Source organism: Carassius carassius, chromosome 33 (genome assembly GCF_963082965.1).
Source record: "Carassius carassius chromosome 33, fCarCar2.1, whole genome shotgun sequence".
Classification (NCBI taxonomy): Eukaryota; Metazoa; Chordata; class Actinopteri; order Cypriniformes; family Cyprinidae; genus Carassius; species Carassius carassius.
In genome coordinates, this window is record NC_081787.1 from 15156440 (window position 1) to 15175699 (window position 19260).

At 37.5% G+C, this 19260-nt stretch overlaps 1 protein-coding gene across 1 annotated transcript; it reads right to left on the bottom strand.

The window, feature by feature from the left end:
* Positions 1-296: 296 nt before the first annotated feature.
* On the bottom strand, positions 297-19005 carry LOC132113816 (NEDD4-binding protein 3-A-like). Its single transcript, XM_059521835.1, has 5 exons — positions 18807-19005; positions 4297-4767; positions 2556-3122; positions 1601-1864; positions 297-1183 (listed from the first exon to the last, which is right to left on the bottom strand). Exons 2-5 carry the CDS (start codon positions 4732-4734, stop codon positions 611-613), a joined length of 1842 nt encoding a protein of 613 aa, XP_059377818.1. The 5' UTR covers positions 4735-4767; positions 18807-19005; the 3' UTR covers positions 297-610.
* Positions 19006-19260: the final 255 nt, after the last annotated feature.

A 19260-nucleotide genomic window follows, 5' to 3' on the forward strand; every position in this document is an offset into this window, starting at 1 on the left:
TTTCACATTCATGCAGTTATAAACATCTTGGGACAAAAGAACAGAAAAGCCCACCAGAGCACATCAATACACATAGTAGCAGAAATGCTTCTATATGGATCTGCTGTTTACATATATATATATATATATATATATAACACCTATATATTTTTTTCTAAACTTATAAGTTGTGTGCTTTTAAAGTGCAACATGCATTTTAGGGAATGCACACTTCTCATTTCAGACTTTAAAGAATGGCAGCATAAAAAAATAAGATGTTTGGATTTGTGATTTAACGTCCTCTGGAACGTTTAAGTACCTAAAGCATGAATATACCACTGAATCAATGAAAATAAAATATAGTACTAGAACACTCATTGTGACTGTTTTAGAATCTAAAAACAAATATCATTTATCATCCCAGACAAAATTTGGGATGAGTCGATGTTTTGATGATCCACATTTATCAAAGCAAAACCCATAATCAGCTCGCTCCTCTGTTTTTGGTCAAATTTATATAGTATAGTTTATTTATTAAGTTTAAAACATTGTCTCAGAATAGAAAAGAGGGTTGAGGAGCCAGAGCTATTGGCATCAATCTAATTTCTGATGCCAAAGAACATTTGCAAAGTCAAATTTCAGAGGACTCAATCCTCTCTATCCAGGGCAGACCAGTGGGCGGCTTCACTTCTTGTAAAGCCCCGCCCTCATCTCCGCCCCCTGATCCCACCTCTTCAATTCTTGCGCTGCCCACATTCAGCACTGCCAGTTCTCTCTCTAAGGCCTCATTCTTGTGGTACAGCACCAGGTAGCTGGCCTGCAGCTCCTTCTGGTAGCATATCACCTTCTCTTTCTCATTCTGCCAGGTCCTCCTCTCCATTTCAAAAGCTGAAGCTTGCGCCTCATTCTGTCGCCTTTCCAGCAGCAGTTCAGCTCTGAGACGCTCCTCCGTAGAACTGGCCCCATCATTCTCACCCGTATCAGCTCGACGCTCCTCGAAAGCAGGCAAGGGGCATTTCTGTCGGGCTCTCTGTAGGGCCATCTGCAGCACGTCGATCTGACCATCCTTGCCCCGGATCTGATTGCGTGCCTCATGCAGCTGAGTCTTTAAGAGGAAGATTTCACTCAGCTTCTGTGTGACCTCTGCCTGAGAGTTCCGAAACTGTTGCTTCAGTAAAGAGATTTCTCCAGTCTTTTGGCAGACCTATCAAAGCAAGTACAGTTTAGTTATTTATTACAGATTATACAATACACAAAGACAAGATATGATTTGAAAAGACTGTTCATAACAAGGCTTTCAAGGATGGTTGCTATCCTTTGTTTAAGGCACACAGCGCTTTGCTCAGAAAAGCAACTAAATATGTATATATTTTTTAATACATTTCTGATTTAAATCCATTTAGTTGTTTGTAGTCCGAAAAGTAATTTGATTACATGCAAAATGACAGTGTGGACAGTCAGACTTAAACATCTCATTTAGATTTATTTTCAGTGTGAATAAAGAACCAAGTATACATGGTATGCTTTTCGTGCAACTAAAATCTATTTCTTTCTTTTATCTCTTCCAAACTTTTCTGAAATCCCTGGTGCTCTGGATAGATAGCTCTGACTTAATGCATACCTCCCATTGGGTCTCTTCCAGCTGGGGATTAATGTTTTGTCTCTGTGTTGCTGGGCTTTGACTTCTCAGGGTCTGGCACTCCAGCCTGACAGAATCCAGCTCCTCCTTCAGCCGGTTACGTTCCTGTTGTGCCTTATAGAGCTGCAGCTGCAGGGTTCGTTGTGAACGCTGGGACTGCTGGGATACCTGGCGCAGTTTGGCATTGTACAGGTGTTTCAGTTCTGTCACTTCCTTCTCCCAGAGCCGCTGCTTCTCTTCAAAAACCTACAGCACGGAAAGAGGAGTATTGAATTTTAATGTAGTTTTTGTTTTGTAAGAATGGTAATGTAGTGTTATATTTTCAGTTCATCTTTTTTTGTGTGTGTATTTTCTTTTTCTTTTTTAGTTGTGCTATTTGTTCATGGTGAATGTGTAAAATGATTATAATTATTATAAGGTATTGCACTTTTTTGAAAAAAAAAACAAAGCAAAAACAAAGCATAATCTCTTAAAAAACTATATTAAACATAATTATATATATATATATATATATATTACTTTAAGTCACCAAGTAAGCATTAAATTGACCAAAAGTGTCAGTAAAGACACAAATAATGGTACTAAATATTTTTAATTAAAAAACATGCTATTCTTTTTAACTTTGAAAAATGTATTGTTATCCAAGAAAATAATAAGCTGCATAACTCTTCTCTACATTCATAATAATAATAATAATAAGTGTTTTTTGAGCATCTAATCACCATATTTTTAAAGAATTATGTGACACTAAAGATTGAAGTAATGATGCTGAAAAGTCAGCTTTGCCATCACAGAATAAACTACATTTTAAAATGTATTGAAATAGAAAACATATTTTTCACAATATTACAGTAAATTGATTTTCAAAAATATCTAGCACTGGCGAACATAAGAGACGTTAAAAACATAAAAAATATATTTTCTTATAGATGCTGACCTGTGCAATAGCATCTTCGCTCTCATCCAGGTTCCTCCTCATCTGAAGCAGCTCGTGCTCTTTTTCCTGCAGACAGTCCTCCAGGTCCCTCACCACGTCCTCCATCGAGTGCAACAGTTCGTAGGGTGGCGGGGCCTCGCTTCCATAGCACTGCAAGCGGTTCAGCGTAGCCATACTCTGACAGGACATGTCTGTGACTGTGGAAGCGACTCCCTTGGAGCCTAGTGAGGTGCGATCAAGTGAGCCGATGTGGTTGATGTGACCCATAGAGGCACTGATTTGTCCCAAGTGAGGACGGAAAGGCGGCCGATAAGGCGGTAGGCTGTTCATGGAATTGTGCCCTGAGTCAGACATGTTCTCCTCTTCCTGGCTGAGGCCCCGGGCTGCTGCTAGCACGCCTTTGCTGACACTCGTGCCTGGCCGTGAAGGGGAGGAGGACGAGGAAGAGGTGGACAGTGATTTGGGCGCTGCTTTGGCGTAGGACAGATTCATGCCATTGGTTAAGCCGCTCTCCGATTCCTCTGACTTGGAGGGGTAGAGGTTCTGCATTGAAGGCCTGAAACGTGGCTGTGAAGTGAAAAGGATAAGTCAACTGCAGCATGTGCATCAGGAGACTAGATATACACTTAAATACTGGAGCCATGCTAAACAACAAAGTAATTTAATGTAGACCACATTTACTTCCATATTTATTGGGTCTCGCTGAATTTCCTGCACAATAACATCACCTGAGGGGGGACCATATTTGATTACAGAGATAAATTTAGCCAGCAGAGGCCAGTCAGTCATCTACATGCTGCTGGCCTGAACAGTTCATATGATTTATTTCCATTTGAGACTGTGGGGAGCCCACCTATCAATAAATTACACGTGCCTCAAGAAGAAATATTACTTTTAAGGAGTCGGATTGGAAACATTGTCATGATTTCTGCATTTCATTGACAGGCTTTGTCTACCACAACGAGGAACCTATTTATCATGTTTTAATACAGACGTTGTAAAGTGTGTTTTTAACACCTGCTCCTTCTAAGATTTGTTGAATACTTAGTGAAAGTAAGTGCTGATGGGCAAAAAAGCCAGTAACTATAATAAATTCATCCTTACTTTCCTACAAAGTGGTAAACAACTACTGAACAGTATTTATTTTTCTTACATTTCTTAATGAAATGATATACATTTTTATATTAATAAAATGCTGCTTCCAGGTCATGTCCGAATTACCATATTACTGTTATTATTATTATTATTTTTTTTTAAATGACACCTGTTGTCACATTGAAGCAGTTTATTTATTTGTATATAAAAATAAAAAATAATAAAAAATAAAGAAAGAAGGAAAGAAAATGCTTCTACTAAATACAATTTGTAAAAAATTAACAATGTATCTTATTGGGTTTACATAAAATGCAATGAAATTGATGTTGATTTACGTTTATAGATATTCTGTGATATATAAAAAAGAGACTAAGATAGACAATAAAATAAAATATCAATACTATTTTGGTAGTGGTCTTCAACTTTAAATATGTACATGTCAGTTCACTTCAATCTGCTCCTATAAAACTTATAAAGCTGAAATATGTCATTTCTGCACCACTTTAAACTTTAAACACAGTAGCAAAACTAATAACTATTTTAAGCCAGGTTTTCCAAACACTCCCTGCGTCTGCCATTGGCCAGAGGTTCAAACCAGTAATTTTGAGCTTGACAAACATGGAAAATCACAATCACTGTAACTGACATGGCATGGCTGAAGCATAACTCTATGACAGTTGTGTACCTTGTCAAACTTGCCACCTATAGGAAGTGAGTTCTTTCCCAAATCAACCTCTTTTCCGTCCCTGTGGCAGACCTTAGTGTAGACGTCGTCCTCCTCTCTCTTGATAGAGAATGTCCCAGAGATGATATTTTTGATGCCCTTTGCTTCCTTCTTGGTTATGTTCAGATAGTTAAGCAGCTCCCTCTGGTTGAAACCCTTCTTGAGCAGGCCGTGGTTCGCCCGTCCTGGCACTTGTGGAACTGCTCTGTTGCTCTTGGTTGGTGACACGTCTGGTTTCTCGATTAGGCTGCCTACACTTCCCATGACGCAGCGGCCTGATGCCACAGTGGACGCTGGATAACCGGCACAGATGCTTTTGCTGGGGTCCTGGTTCAAGGAGAGGGCCTGGACTGTTGCCATTAGTTACAGGATCAAATGGCTCCACTGGGATCTCTAAATTGAAAGAAGAGAAATGAAAAACTATGAAAACCCCTTCAGAAGATCAAATAAGACACCTGAATCCTTGAATCTGCAGAATATTCTGACATTTCAAGAAGTTCTGGTTGCATACATCTTTGCGTTTCCCATCAAGAAATAAGAAATTTTAAAATGAAACACTAATTACATCATTTATTAATTTGATGATGTCATACTGCTGGACACTGCTGTACCTGCTTGAAATGTCAGCTACTTATAAGCACATGTTCATATATGTAGTCTAATAAAAAACATTTCAAGTAAGACTACGGCATGATAAAAGGTCAAAAGCTTCTGCTTTCCTTTTAGAAATAAGAACTACTGTACTGTCTCTTATATAACTGAGATGATAAAAGCAGATGCAAGCAGGGCAGATGCCTTTGGAATGCAACACCCCCCCCCCCCCTTTAATTTACACTGCTGCATTAATAAATGTCCTCTGGTAATCACTAATCTTTAAGAACATTTCCTCTCCTTCAAAGTGAAGTTGAACTACTTATACACTCAGTGCAGCCCTGCTTCTAAATGGGTCTGGTATATTATCAGTATCTCTGTTTAGATGTGCCTCTTTCATTTTCTTTGTTTCTCTTTAACTTTCTCTCAATCAATTTTCTCTTTCCAGAGCACCTCATTAAGATCCTATATTGATTTCATCTCCACGACCTTCTCTCTGATTGCTATAAATGTAGGCTACTGGCCTCAAACACCCATAAAGACAAATGTATATACACTGATCTACAAGCACATCCAAATATATATACCCTCTGTCTTATTTACATGTAAGAAAAAAATTTCTGGACAGATACAAATTAGTGTTGCCAGTGAAATCATTTTTTGAAGCTCGCAGCATCTCTTGGGCTTTCATTTTCAATGAATGCTGAAGCACGATTAAAGTCCTGGTAATTAAAATTCATAGAACTAATTTATTGCACTGAAATTCCAGTATTAACATATACTGTCAAATAATTTTCTAAATCAATAATTTTGTCTTGTTTTCCATTAAATATATCTAAACATCTTGAAAACAAAATCCTTTTTTTTCTGCCCACGTGTTCATCATTATGGCCCTTATTTGTCTTGTATTAAAGTTGCTGCTGTGTGATCTTTCGTTTGTCTGGTATTGTCTGTGTAATACACAGCTGTCTTGCAATTTGTCAGTCTATGGATTTATTTAATAAACCTAATTTTATTTTCATCATCTTTATCCTTGGGCTAATTGTTAAGACTTGTTAAAACCTCAACTAATTTTATTATAACTAAATTTTGTTTATACTTAATATTTATGCTCAAAACAAGAAAAACACTATTTGCAAATGGAGAAAGAAAAATAAGATAGATGTAGGATAATGTATTTCAAGATAAATTCTCTGAAAACAAATGGTCTTGTTTTTCCTTATAAAATTCTTGGAAAAATAATTCAGTTTTTTATTTTTATTTTTGCAATGTATTAACAGCTTCACCAGATGTCAGCACATATTACAAATGTGCCGTTAAGCACAGCATCCCCACCAGGCTCTTCCTTATATCAACAAAATGATCATTAACCAAATTCAGCCTTTCGCTACTGGAGTGATTATGTAAATAGTTAGAGAAGAGGCAAAAAAGTGTGGCACTTAAGTTCAGGCTTTTACCCACAGAAAGATCAAAACGGCACCTCATGATTTTATGCATGAGATGTGGTTGATATCTCCTCAGTTTTCTGCCATCACAGCACTCAGCTAACTACAACACTTACTGCACAAGACCTGCATCTGCTCAAGCCTTAATTCTAAATATGCCATGACTTGTAGTGCCAAGTGCCATTATGATTGCCAGGATGGATAGTAAAGTAAGTATTCTAATGCAACAAGAGTCAACACTGACTGTTATGCTTATAAGTGTATAGGATTCTGTGGCTGCCACAATTATGTTCAGATACTTCCTCTTAAAAGTCAAATGAAGTGATGTTGACACAGAAAAACCAGGAAACTGATGTCTAGCTTGATTAGACAGAATATTAAAGTGCTTACAGTCATGTTCTCTTAGCTATTATACATGTGACTATTTGCGATTTTTTTATTTAAAAAATGTGGCTAGTCAATCTATATATGTATAATGTAATTAATTAAATACCATTTTTTAATCCGTTGACAGCCTTAGAAATTGTGTGCGTAATGTCTGTGGTCTGCTACAAAAAGGTAGAATTTTTATGAAGTGAGCTGAGGAATTGGGGGAAGGGTAAGCAAAGGGTTAAAACCTTTTTAAAAGTGGCCACAAACCCTGAAGGACAGGAAAAATGTTGCATCCAGTCTTTTTACTTAATTGCTTCAGACAATGAACGGCCCGTAGTGAATTGAGAGACCAGGCTTGATTTACTGCCTAGTTGGGCCCTTCAGACCCAGTGGCCCTTACACACATTCTCATTTATATTCCCCCCACGGAAAAGCTTTAATTAGACGTCTGTCTACCTCACAGTGGGAGTTTGAAGAGCACCTGAAATGTTTTTAAATGTCTTTATTTGCATTATTTAATGACTGTAAATTTAAAAAAGGACATCCATGAGTCGAAATTTGGTGTTTTTTGTGAGGAGTCAAATTTACCTGGGAGTTTGGATAAAAGTAAAAAACATTTCCCAACGAGAAGAAGTCAGAGCTTCTCAATGTAATATTAGTAATCATAAGGGGTGCCCCTAATAGTCGACAAGAAGAGGTTTAGTCAATCAAAATTTGATTAGTCCCTCAGTTGCAGAAAAAAATGAATTCCAGAGGAAGTGGCAAAGTCACGTAGATTGTGAAGGACAGATTATTAACAGCTGGTCTATGAGGTAATTACAGTACATCGGACAACCAAACGTTCGTTTCGTTCATCGACATCAAATGTGGCATGTAAGTAGTAGCAACATTACATGACCGCTTACTTTAACGTTAACCTAGAAAAATGAGTTATTGTATGGAGTGGTTTTTAAATATAAAAATCCAACTCCCCTAGAGTTAAACAGTTGAGTTTTACCGTTTTCGAATTCATTCAGCCGATCTCTGGATATGGCGGCTGCACTTTTAGCTTAGCTTAGCATAGATCATTGAATCTGATTCGACCGTTAGCATCTCACTTAAAAATAACCGAAGAGTTTCTAGATTTTTCCTATTTAAAACTTGATTCATCTGTAGTTACATCTCATACTAAGCCCGACGGAAATTGAAAAGTTGATATTTTCTAGGCCGATATGGCTAGTCATTCTGGCAAAATCAAGGAACTTTGCTGCCATACCTTGGCAGCAGGTGCAGTGATATTACGCAGCACCTGAAAATAGGCTTATTGGAAGTTACCTAGCTGGGACTATTTTCAGACGCTGCGTAATATCACTGCACCTGCTGCACCCCTGGTACGGCAACAAAGTTCCTTTAAGTTCCGTTAAGGCAGTCCTCTTGCTGTTTTTTCCCTGACACATTATGGTTTATTCATATAAACGTGCGATTTGTCAACTAAATACTAAAAATAAACGACAACTATTTGACTAGAAAAATCTTTATATGAGGTCAGCCGTAATAATGATAAAGTAAATGCTTTTTCTAGTGACCTTGTGGTCACTAATGTAACCACTTTTGAACCAATATACTTTCTTCTATTATTTGACCCAGATATTTACAATAGAGTATAATGTCTTGGCCCTAAAAAACATATACATTGGCTGAAGAGCTTTTATAAAAAAAAGTGCACAAGTAAGGCATAAAAAGCTAAAGCAGGTCTCAGAGATCCTTCAAATTCCAAACATACTTCTAAAAACCAAGTTAAGACCTGCAGTCTCTCTCATCAAGACAGTTCCCTGTCTAACTTGATGTATCTCTAAAAATATCAGAAGTTTACTTCCTTCTTTGGCTCTTAACATTAATACTGCCTTCTTCATTCTTGCTTTGTTACACATTTTTGTGCACAGACCAGCACATCCTTGTTCCAGTACAGACAAGCAGGTGATGTTTGGAAAAGCATACTAGCATACTTACTATTTCTGCCATATGCAGCATGGATTTTCCTGGGTGACTACATTTGCCAGAACACTGCTGTACAGAGTATATATATAAAAAAGTGATATATTGATTATAATCCTAACATTAGCCTAATGTTATTTTTAACATCAATATAAATATTTTAAGAAACAAATATAGTGTATACTATGCAGTAAGTAGTATACTAATTCTGGACAATGAGTTTACACACAAAAATTTATTTGGTGTCCCATTAATTATTGAATTTAAGGACTGATCTGCTGGCACTGTCACAGGAAATTACACATTTCATTCCACAGACATTACCAGTCAGCTTTCCTTCATGTATCGTCAGTCAAAAAACAACACACAGGGCTATTTATTCACTCATAGTTTTCTGGTCAATGATTTCTGTTACATCATAGGCGCCATGTCATGATTACTATCATTTAGCCAGAGGCCATAGACAAACCTAGACAAATCCTTCTGCATATCATTGCATTAATGAACATGAATAATTTGCCCTGAGGGCACAAACATTACACAGACTCTTTTCCAAAGCCTAGCAAGCTGCCTCAATGCCTACTAACTACCCTCCCAACCGGAAAGTGCTTCATAGACAGCAACTCATAGGAAAAAAATGGATACAGTTAATTTTAAAATGTAAATTTATATATAACTTTTTGTCATCTAATGTTCACTTTTTAGAACACTAACAATGCTATATAAATGTTACCATGTCTATATATGTAATTATTAGCCAATCTCAAAGTGAATATGATTTTTTATATACTGTACAATGTTGTTGTCTAAATCCACTTGTATCATTTAAAATGATTGATTTGAAATTTTAGTGTTTATCTCACTTAACATAAACCATTTATTGGTTTTCCATCCAACAAAACATAAAAATAATTATATTTTCTGTATTAGCCAGAATTTTAATATCAGGGTCCATAGTCTGCCATCTTTCTTTTTTTTTTTTTTCTGCAAAGGATACATATCGTAATACCTTATAACCGACCCTTCGCAATGACTCTTATCCCTTAGTTACTGTTGCTACTGTTGCTGCACAAAAAAACAGAGCAGGTTACGTTTGGTATGAAACAAAGTCTCAGCTTTCAAATTTTGTCATTTTTAGGAAATTCAAACAATGACAGATCGCTGTAGCTCCTCAGTTCAAGTGGCATTTGAACCTATAATCGCTTCCTCTTTAATAGTTAGAGCACAAAATAAATATGAATGAACATCAGAAGATATCTTATTTCAAATGCAGAAAGACATCAGTACACACAATTTTTCAAGTTCATGCACAACATAAATGTACTTTTCTGTCTTTTTTGTTTGTTTGACAAAATGGCAGATTCGGCATTATGATTGGTCAGATCGCCTGTCAGTCAAACTCCCGGTAAAGAGTCAATTGTGCCAAAATGTTCCCTGTCATTACTCACAAATTTAGCGTCATTTGGCTGAATATGAGTCTTTGTGATATATGATAAGTCAAATGGTGGCGACTGCATTCATTGAAAAGGCCCTAATTTAACACTGGCTCTTTTTATAGGGATTGCATCACGTTTGTTTAGAGGTCATATTTTGCCATAGAAATACCATTCATTTTTCACAGGCACGCACACTAGAGACATTATCTTTAGTGAGTAAAGGGCCATTCAGTCAGGCCATTGGGAAAGTGCCATAAACTTGCCCCTTCAGGGTTAGAGGCTGGGGGTCAGACAGAGAGGGCATAGAGGAAAGGAAATGTCACAAAATAATGGCTTGAGGGCCCCACAGAGGTTCTCTCTCTGATGCTAACAGAGAGTGGGTGGTGTTGGTGCAGTGGATAAGTCACATGCCTTTGGTGTGAGAGACCCAGGTTCGAATCCACTGTGAGACACCAATGTATCCCTGAGCAAGACACTTAACCCCAAGTTGCTCCAGAGGTGAGCAACCTCTGACATATATAGCAATTGTAAGTCGCTTTGGATAAAAGCATCAGCTAACAATAGTGCTAATATTTAGAATTAATGAGCTGAAGAGCTGAATATGTCAATCAGAATGATTTTTACGATTATGAACAATTCCCGATGACCACTGCTACTTATATCAGTTTCTAAATAAAGATGTTTTAAATTTTTTTTTAAATAAAAAATAAAAAAATAAATCAGCAAGGATGCATTTAATTAACTTTTAAAAAACAAATGTATTGTATGCTCATGTATGCAAGAAAATTAGGAAATGTGGTCTGAAGCAGAACCAAGTGTCAAATCCTGCATGTGTGTTAATATAGTGAAGATTAGTTTACGAGGAGGGTTTGTGGAGGTCACTCTGGGAGTGTTATATCGTATTAGCTCTAATGCTGTGAAGTGCCCAGCATAGAGCCGTTTGTTTTAACAGAGCAAATCCTTGTCCCCCTCCTGCTGAGTGCTGTCAATACTGACCTAAAGCACTTTTTGAGAAATTAGTGCAACGAGAGATTCAGATGTTCCATTACTCCATAACTGCAACGTCAACTTAAAGGGAACTTCTCTGTGTTTTATGGATGCATTTTAAACAGTCTCTATGGCAACTGAATGGAACCTTCACACCTACCTTTAGAAACTTTCAGTAAATATAGCAGGATGTGCTTTGCTTGTTAACACCAACAAAGCCTTTTATGCACGATACATTGCTTTTAAATTATGCAGCAGGGTTGATTAGCATTCAGAGGGCTGTGGAAAAGAAGTATCTACAAATATATTCCATTAATCTGGCTTATGTAATTAATTGCACTAAAAATATATGCCCCTGTTTACAGTCACATTAAAATGAACCAAATGTAGATCAGGCTTGCCACACCAATGAGCTTCCATTACTTTTCCAGATTGTGATTACTAAATGAGAATAGAGATCGTAAACAAAGAACAATTTATGAATTATTTCAAAAAGGAAATATTTTATAGCGGAGTGCTTTTTTTTAGACCTGGATTCCCTAAATTCTCTATTATTTTCCAGTTTTCCCTGACCATAGGAACCCTGTATTGTTGTCTGAAACCAGCCAACGTGTTATACATTTTAAGCAGGCCTAGACTAAATCATTTTCTTCTCAAATTTTTAGGCAAAATAACATGGTATGGAATTCAAATCAGGCTTCTAAAAGCAGCCTGCATTTTTAACTGACATTTCAAAATGAACAACTAGTTGCACAGTCCTGGTGTAATGTCGTAAAAGGTCAGTGGTGAGGAAGGGCATCAGGTTCCTTTGTTTAAACAGCTCTTTTTCTGTGTACTTTTCTCATTGAGCTAATATGAGCCAGTCCTTCTCTTTATCTGACCCTTTTCAGTGTGATGCCTGTGAACTGAGCCGAATGGCACATTCTTTAAGGAAAATAAGTTGGATTAGAGGGTAAACATTTCTGTGGAGGTAATAATTAATATGAGATTTATGTCTGTCTACACTGGGGTGCTGATATAAGACCTAAAGAAAGAGAAAGTGCAGAGAAAGACCAACCCAAATTTACACAAGTTATGGGAAATGGCATCTGCTGTTTTAGAAATAAACATCAGTGAATAAATGATCAGACATGGAGCTGGGCAGTAGTGCAGAAATAGTAAAGCTTTATAAAACATATGATGTGAGAAATACAATCTGAAACAGTCTGATTTAGAGAAACTGCATTGGATTTCTTAGAAAAAAGCATTTGAAGTAGTTTTCTTTATTTTATTTTTTTTTACGTCAGAGTTTCACTGTACAGTACAATCAGTTTTGCTTACAAGGTCATGACATCATCTTGGGTTCTTATTAAAGGAATGTTCTGGGTTAACTGCAAGTTAAGCTTCACATTGATATAACATTTTGCAGTATTACTATTTTCACTGTAAGAGACTTTATTAAAAACATTTTTAAAAATCATAACGCTCCCAAACTTAGATATGTTACAAAAAATAGCATAACAATTATTACTATTTTTCATACATATATTCCAGTCATGGTGTCCAATAATTGATAATGACATGTATGATGTTTTGCAAACAGTGGAAATTTTGACCATTTATTCCAAATTGATACCTTGCCTCATAGACTGTCATTAAAAGTGCATTATTGTATTATTATTGTAAACATGATCGTTGTTTGTTTTTACACACTGAAGTGTGAGTCAGAATAATTTTTTGTTTTGTCATAACATGTCCAAGAGCTTGTATTTAGCCCAGAGCTTTCCTTTAATTATGACATTACACATCTGTCACACCATGATTGGAAGACTTAAACCCTGTGGTCTCTGAACACAAAGCATGGATCTGAACAATGCCTCCCTTGCGCAATAGATTTTTGTTTTGTTTTGTTTTTTGAATTACAATGTTGTCCCTTCAGGGAATGAGGATGTATTTGTACTGACAAAAAACAAAACAAAAAAAACATGCTGTGTTTTCATTTGACATCCGTATTAAAGATAATGGTGCAGTGTATTTCAATTGCAAATAAGCTTCCCAAAGGCTAAAAAGAGTCTCACTTCCCAACTTTCTTGACAGTAAATAGAATAGAAGTTAATCAGCCTGAACCATAATAGGTTTGTATGCTGTGAGGATCTTTTATAATGCAGAGAGCCTTCTGTGAGGCAGAGAGAGTTGAATATCACAGTGAGGCAGTATTTGGAGACAAACGTCCTGTCCAGTTCTTATTTAATGATGCTACAAACACTAGAGAGAGGCACACAATGAAATGCAGCTACATAAAAGAAAATTAAAAACAAGATGCTGACCTGAGAAAAACGTGCTGCTGCTCTGTTGTCTTCCAGTCAATGCACATATGTTTGATTTCCTCCTAATGCTGCTGAGGACAGATCCAAATTCCCCATGAGCAGTTAAACATCTCTTCCTTCACTCCTACGGTCCTGCTGCCAGACTACGGCCAGGAAAACCCCTTGGAATGTCTCTGGTTACTCTCTCCTGCCACAGGTTCACTGATCACCCCTCTCTCCCTTTTGTATAAAAAGCGTGTCTTTCTATGGTGTGGAAGAACCTGTTCTGCTTGTTCTGTGACAAATGTGAAGGACACTACTTGTGCCACAGGCAGTGATATTGAATGCTGCTAATGTGTAACCAACTAACTGCTAGAATCCAGTATAAGAGAAAATCGTTTGGTTTGCTTTAGGCCAAAGAATGTTGTGATGGAGGAGTTCATCGCAGAACCTGGTCTCCAGTGGGAAACAAGTTGTGTTGTCATGCAATGTGTCTAAACAATAGGCTTAGTCTTGCAGGCTACATCAGGCAGTCTTGGCAAGCTCTCCAGAGCATCAAATTACATCAAGCTGGTGGGAGACACTTGAAAAAATGAGGGGCTTGTTCTACAGGAGAATTTTACAGAACAAACGAGTCTGTTTCTTGTGGTATCCACGTGACTAGAGAAACAATACAATAATTTTTGCCATATTGGTTATCACACTTAAAAAAAAAAGATTCTGGTATCGGCCGATACATTATCAGTCGATCTCTTCACATGATCGTGAGGGATCTTGTTCCAGGTGTCAGAAAGGGCCAGTCTCACCTCCGGTACGCCTCAGCTGACTTTTATGATACACCTTAACCAAAGTACAGTACGTCACATTTGGCCAGGGATCAAGCAGATAAACACATTCTTTCTGGGAGGGAGGTTTCTGGAAAGGCCATATTTACATATGGGTTATTTCACTTGCAGGCTGGCAGAGGGATCAAACAGAAAAAATAAATAGCTACTGAAGGACGAAGCAGACTTTATAATGAGTGCCCCAGTCATGTTTCTACATACAGTGTTGCATATTTTCTTCACTTCAGGCAAGTCAGTCTAGAAGATTGCATAAGTTCAACCATCGCCTTGAAGCCTGCTCACAGTTATCTGACTTCTAACAAAGCCGGGCCTGTTTCCCCAACCTCTGTCCATCACGAAAGCAAATGATTGTGTTCCTTAGAAGAAATATAATCTTAACCTAACAAACCAGGTGTTTATATTTCATTGTGAGTGAAAAACACTCTACACAAAGCAACACTACTTTTTCTATAGTAGCAGCATGTTCAGGAAAAATAAAAAATACACAACTCTGTACATTTCTGGAAAGCAGCCATTATCCAGCTATAAAAAGAAACAATAAGTACAAGATTTAGAGTTGGATCCTCTTCTATACTGCAGACCAAAAGAACTTCAGAGAAAAACAGCAAACTGATTTCCAAGTAGTTTTGAATTACAACCTGTTTAATGCTATGAGAAACATGTGAGTGAGGGAAACAAAGGGCTGTTATTAATATCATTCTGTTGCTTATGATTTGCTGGAAATTTGATGAGGAGGAAATGAACCCATGTCAGCTATGGGTGACACAAATGATTACTTCCTGATTGGTGTAGATATTTAATCCAAAACAATGGATGTTTGCAGGGAATGTTCCCCTACATGAACAACCTAGGGTTAAATGATTTGCATTTTTATACATAAAAAATACTCTGAATAAAACTGGTGTAGCAACAATTTTCATTCAGAAATTTCTCAAACATTTACAAAGCAAGTATAGTAACACATTGAATCAATTTTTTTGAAGTAGAAAAACTGAAATTGTATTTTCTTGTAAAACATATTCCAGTTTTTTTAAAATCACATGTAGATTTAAAATATTGGCAGCCTTGTTAGTTGTATTTGTAAGTAATGTTTAAGGTATAACAATTAATTCAACTTAAACTTTCCAATAACAATAACAAAACTTGAGTCACCTCTACTTGGGAATGAAACTGATCCTTTCTATTAGCAAGAGCTTTAGTTGCCTTGCCTACCTCATTATGTCAATCCACCAGCCACAAAAAAACTGCATTCTTCATTCTGTTCAATGCACAATAGACTCACATGAAAAATGTTGCTAGCTGAAACCTGATATAAACATTGGTGGTCGAGACTATTTTACGCAGTTCTTTTTTGCCATCAACCTTTAACAAAACCTCTAAGAAAGCAAAGTTAAAGAAAGCAGTCCTTCAGTGTAAGAAACAGTCCGATTCTCTAAGCAGTAGGCATGAAGGCAAACACAGTACAGAATGACTTCTGGCCAAGCAGATTACATTACGGAAATTTAAATGACGTCCTGATTATTTTGTAGTTATGTTGCAGGATCAGAGCTTCTATTTGTTCTCCATCATCACAAATCTTTAATTACAATGACAGACGTGTCTCTCAAAGGATAAAAGGATCTGAAGGCAAAAGGAGAATCTGATGGTGAGTGTGAGCGTGTGTGATGTTGTCCTGAAAAAGAAAGCTGACTAATCCTAATCCTACACGAGTCATTCTATGCAGTGTCAGAAAGGGGTTCATGGGACAGAGAGCCAGCAAGCTGAGGTGAAGAAGAGGAGCAGGATGATTATAGTGATTAGCTTGGCTTCCCTAGGTTAAAAGCCCACTGTGTTCACCAAGGTCCTGTGGTTAGGGTATCTACAGTTATGGCATGTAGTTATGAGCAACCTGAAATACCCTGTTGGGGAAGCTACTAAGAAACTAGCTATTTGTCATTTAAAGTAATTATTTATTTGTTTTTTATTTTAATATTTTGATATAATTTGTTAATTTATACTATGGGGCTGTTGAATGCTTGAATCTGATTGGCTGATGAACGTTCTAAGGTGTGCTGTTATTTTCAGGGAAACGCACGGCTTACATTGTTTAAGGCAGGTCTTGACCGCATTACATGTCCATACCAATTTGCCAAATGACTTTAATGATTTCAAAGGTCCTTACAGCCTACAACAGCAAAAGAACCAAAACAACGAGGAATCAAATAAATATAGTAAACAATATAATAAAAAGAAAAATCATTTCCATGTTTTGCCACAAAATTTGTTTATGAACAGAAAGAACATACTCTCTTTCTCCCACTCTCCCATACAAATACACACACATAGTACATGCACACACTCGCGCGCGCGCGCGCGCACACACACACACACACACACACACACACACACACACACACACACACACACACACACACACACCAGTTTTACAAATGAGGACATCTCCAAAGAGAGGTTTTTGGAAATTTTGTCAGGTTTAATTCACCTTTGGGTACAAAAATGCCCCCTTCTCTCTCTCTCTATTCCATAACTGCATTATTAACTGTATTTGTCTGCCATCAACGGCTGTTATCAAGCCTCTGTTACTAAAGGTGTAAAGGTGTGGGATGGGATGTGTAAGAAAGTAATACTATGCTCAAGGGTGTTATAATGATGAATGCCTTGAAATACAACATCTGAGCAATGTTGTGAGGTGTGGTAACCGTAGTATAAGTGGAATAATTGACTCCAGGCCATTGGATTATAAAAAAATTATGCACACATTATGCACACCTGAGGTGTAACAGCCTCTATTTGCACTGTGGGTACATCAATGGCCCGTAATAAATTATTCCTTACTAATTTATTTCTTTACTTACTACAGACAACTAGCAAAAATGTAACTACATTCCAGCTACGTTTTCTGGCACAAAAACAAGGCTGGCATTTTACTTAATGACTGACAACTCGAACAGATGAACTTGAACAGAAACAAATACTAGAACACACCCTTATGTATGGAAATAAACACTGCACTACATCGCTAAAGGTAGCTTGATTCTGGATAAGCTACAGTTTTTTTTAATAACTATTGTCACTGCTGAAATCTGTTGTTACTTTTAATTACCGGGAGTTATTTCCCAACACTGCTAATGACTTTAGCGAAAGTTTGAAAAAGTTTCCAGGTTTTAGATACTCAAAGCAGGTATTAGGTGGCCTGTACAAAAATACAGGGATACAGGATAGAAGCAATAACAGGTGAAGTGACTGCATGCTATGGCATGGTTTAATTGTTGAGCCAAAGCCCTGCAGGGACCAGCTGTAGTTTCTGATAAGGTTGAATGATGCTGCACACCTGCTCTCTTGATGCTTACACCAAATTAGCATTACTCACTGTTGGTTTGTGTCTCTTTTGCAAGTTAATACATTCTACATTACTGTTATAAAAAATGGGTTCGGTAAGTTTTGTTTTTGAAGGAAGTCTCTTCTACTGCTAGTATCATCTGACCCTAAAACCCCTAAAAATAAAGCCAATCTGTTGCTTTGGTTGCATGCACTAAGAACATTAAGTGAATTGCACAAGAACCAATCCTTTGTCAGCCATCCAACTGCCTGGTCTAAAAGCCACCTCAAGTGTTGTTTCATGTTGTTTCCCTATTTGTGCATTCTGTGCAACTGAAAGGAGATGTGAGACCCATGGAGGAGCTTCATGCCCTCTGACCAGCTCCACTTGAGAGCCACTCCCACAATGGGCAGTGACTCCATAGGTCAGGGGTCCTGTTTTGGCCCCTGGTTTCCAAGGTTACTGCCTAGTGGAGAAGAACGCTACTCTGTTCCCCTTTGTCCCTAAAATCAGGGCATCAAAAGCAGAGCAGGGCTGGAGTCTAGAGTAAGGACTCCCATCCAAACACTTCACAACAGTCTCCCGCAAATACATGTACCCGCTGTGCAGAGTGAGTGGGATGGGGGTCCGAGCACCCTGTGACCACCAAGGCAGATGACAGGAACAGGCAGGCTGCACTCCAACTATGCAAATGGCTTTTTTATGGTTTGTTGCCACCTATTAAGTGCTGAGAAAACTTCATAGTGACCTTAATTTAATGCAATTGAACTGCCAGGAATGCAATGCAATTGTTTTTCAAACAAGAGCGCACTGATCTTTATGCACACAAATTCACTGAGAAGATAACATACTATCATGAATATAAAGAGAAAATAACTGGAAAACACACACACACACACACACACACACACACACACACACACACACACACACACACACATATATAACATTTTCTTTCTATATATATGTTTTTGTTCCTACTCAAACTGAAAAGACACCTGTAAACTCAGTTTCAGACCACATGCAGTGAAAATAAAGTTAAATAAATTAAAGTTCAGTGATGCGCACCGTTAAGCTATGCTTATAGACAGATCAGACTTAATTCTATATGTCGAGGTCTAAATAGAGACACTGCAGCAAGTGCGAACAGACGGACTCTGAGGTCACAGCAGACTCACCATATCGCTCAATCACAAAACAGACGAGACGGACGCGTGGGTCGCTAGAGATGTTTTAGAAGAAAACAATAGCGAGATATTCCTCGACGCCGATGGCGATCTGTAGAGACGCGGTGGAGATGATCTGATGTCGGAGTCCTTCACCACGTAATGTTTCGGTGCTTCGGTTTCCCTCTCTGAGATTTGAACTAAATCTACACTGGAGCGGCTTCAGTGATTTAGCACATCGACTCTACAGCGACACCTGGCGATTACATAGAGGAACGGCTGGATCTGTCTTATAAATATTGTGAAAAATAAATTACATTTGTGAAATATGTATTACTACATTAGATAGATAGATAGATAGATAGATAGATAGATAGATAGTTTTAATCAATTTAATGCATCCTTGCTAGAAAAAAATAATGATTTTCTTAATAAATTAATTAATAAAATCTTACTGCCCCCAAAC

Excerpts from the sequence above, each read along its gene's own strand:
- LOC132113816 (XM_059521835.1), bottom strand. The coding sequence starts at position 4,734 with ATGGCAACAGTCCAGGCCCTCTCCTTGAACCAGGACCCCAGCAAAAGC. Across the intron at positions 1,865-2,555 it reads GCGAAGATGCTATTGCACAG|GTTTTTGAAGAGAAGCAGCG; the intron begins GTCAGCATCTAT and ends TCCGTGCTGTAG. Across the intron at positions 1,184-1,600 it reads TGGAAGAGACCCAATGGGAG|GTCTGCCAAAAGACTGGAGA; the intron begins GTATGCATTAAG and ends TTGCTTTGATAG.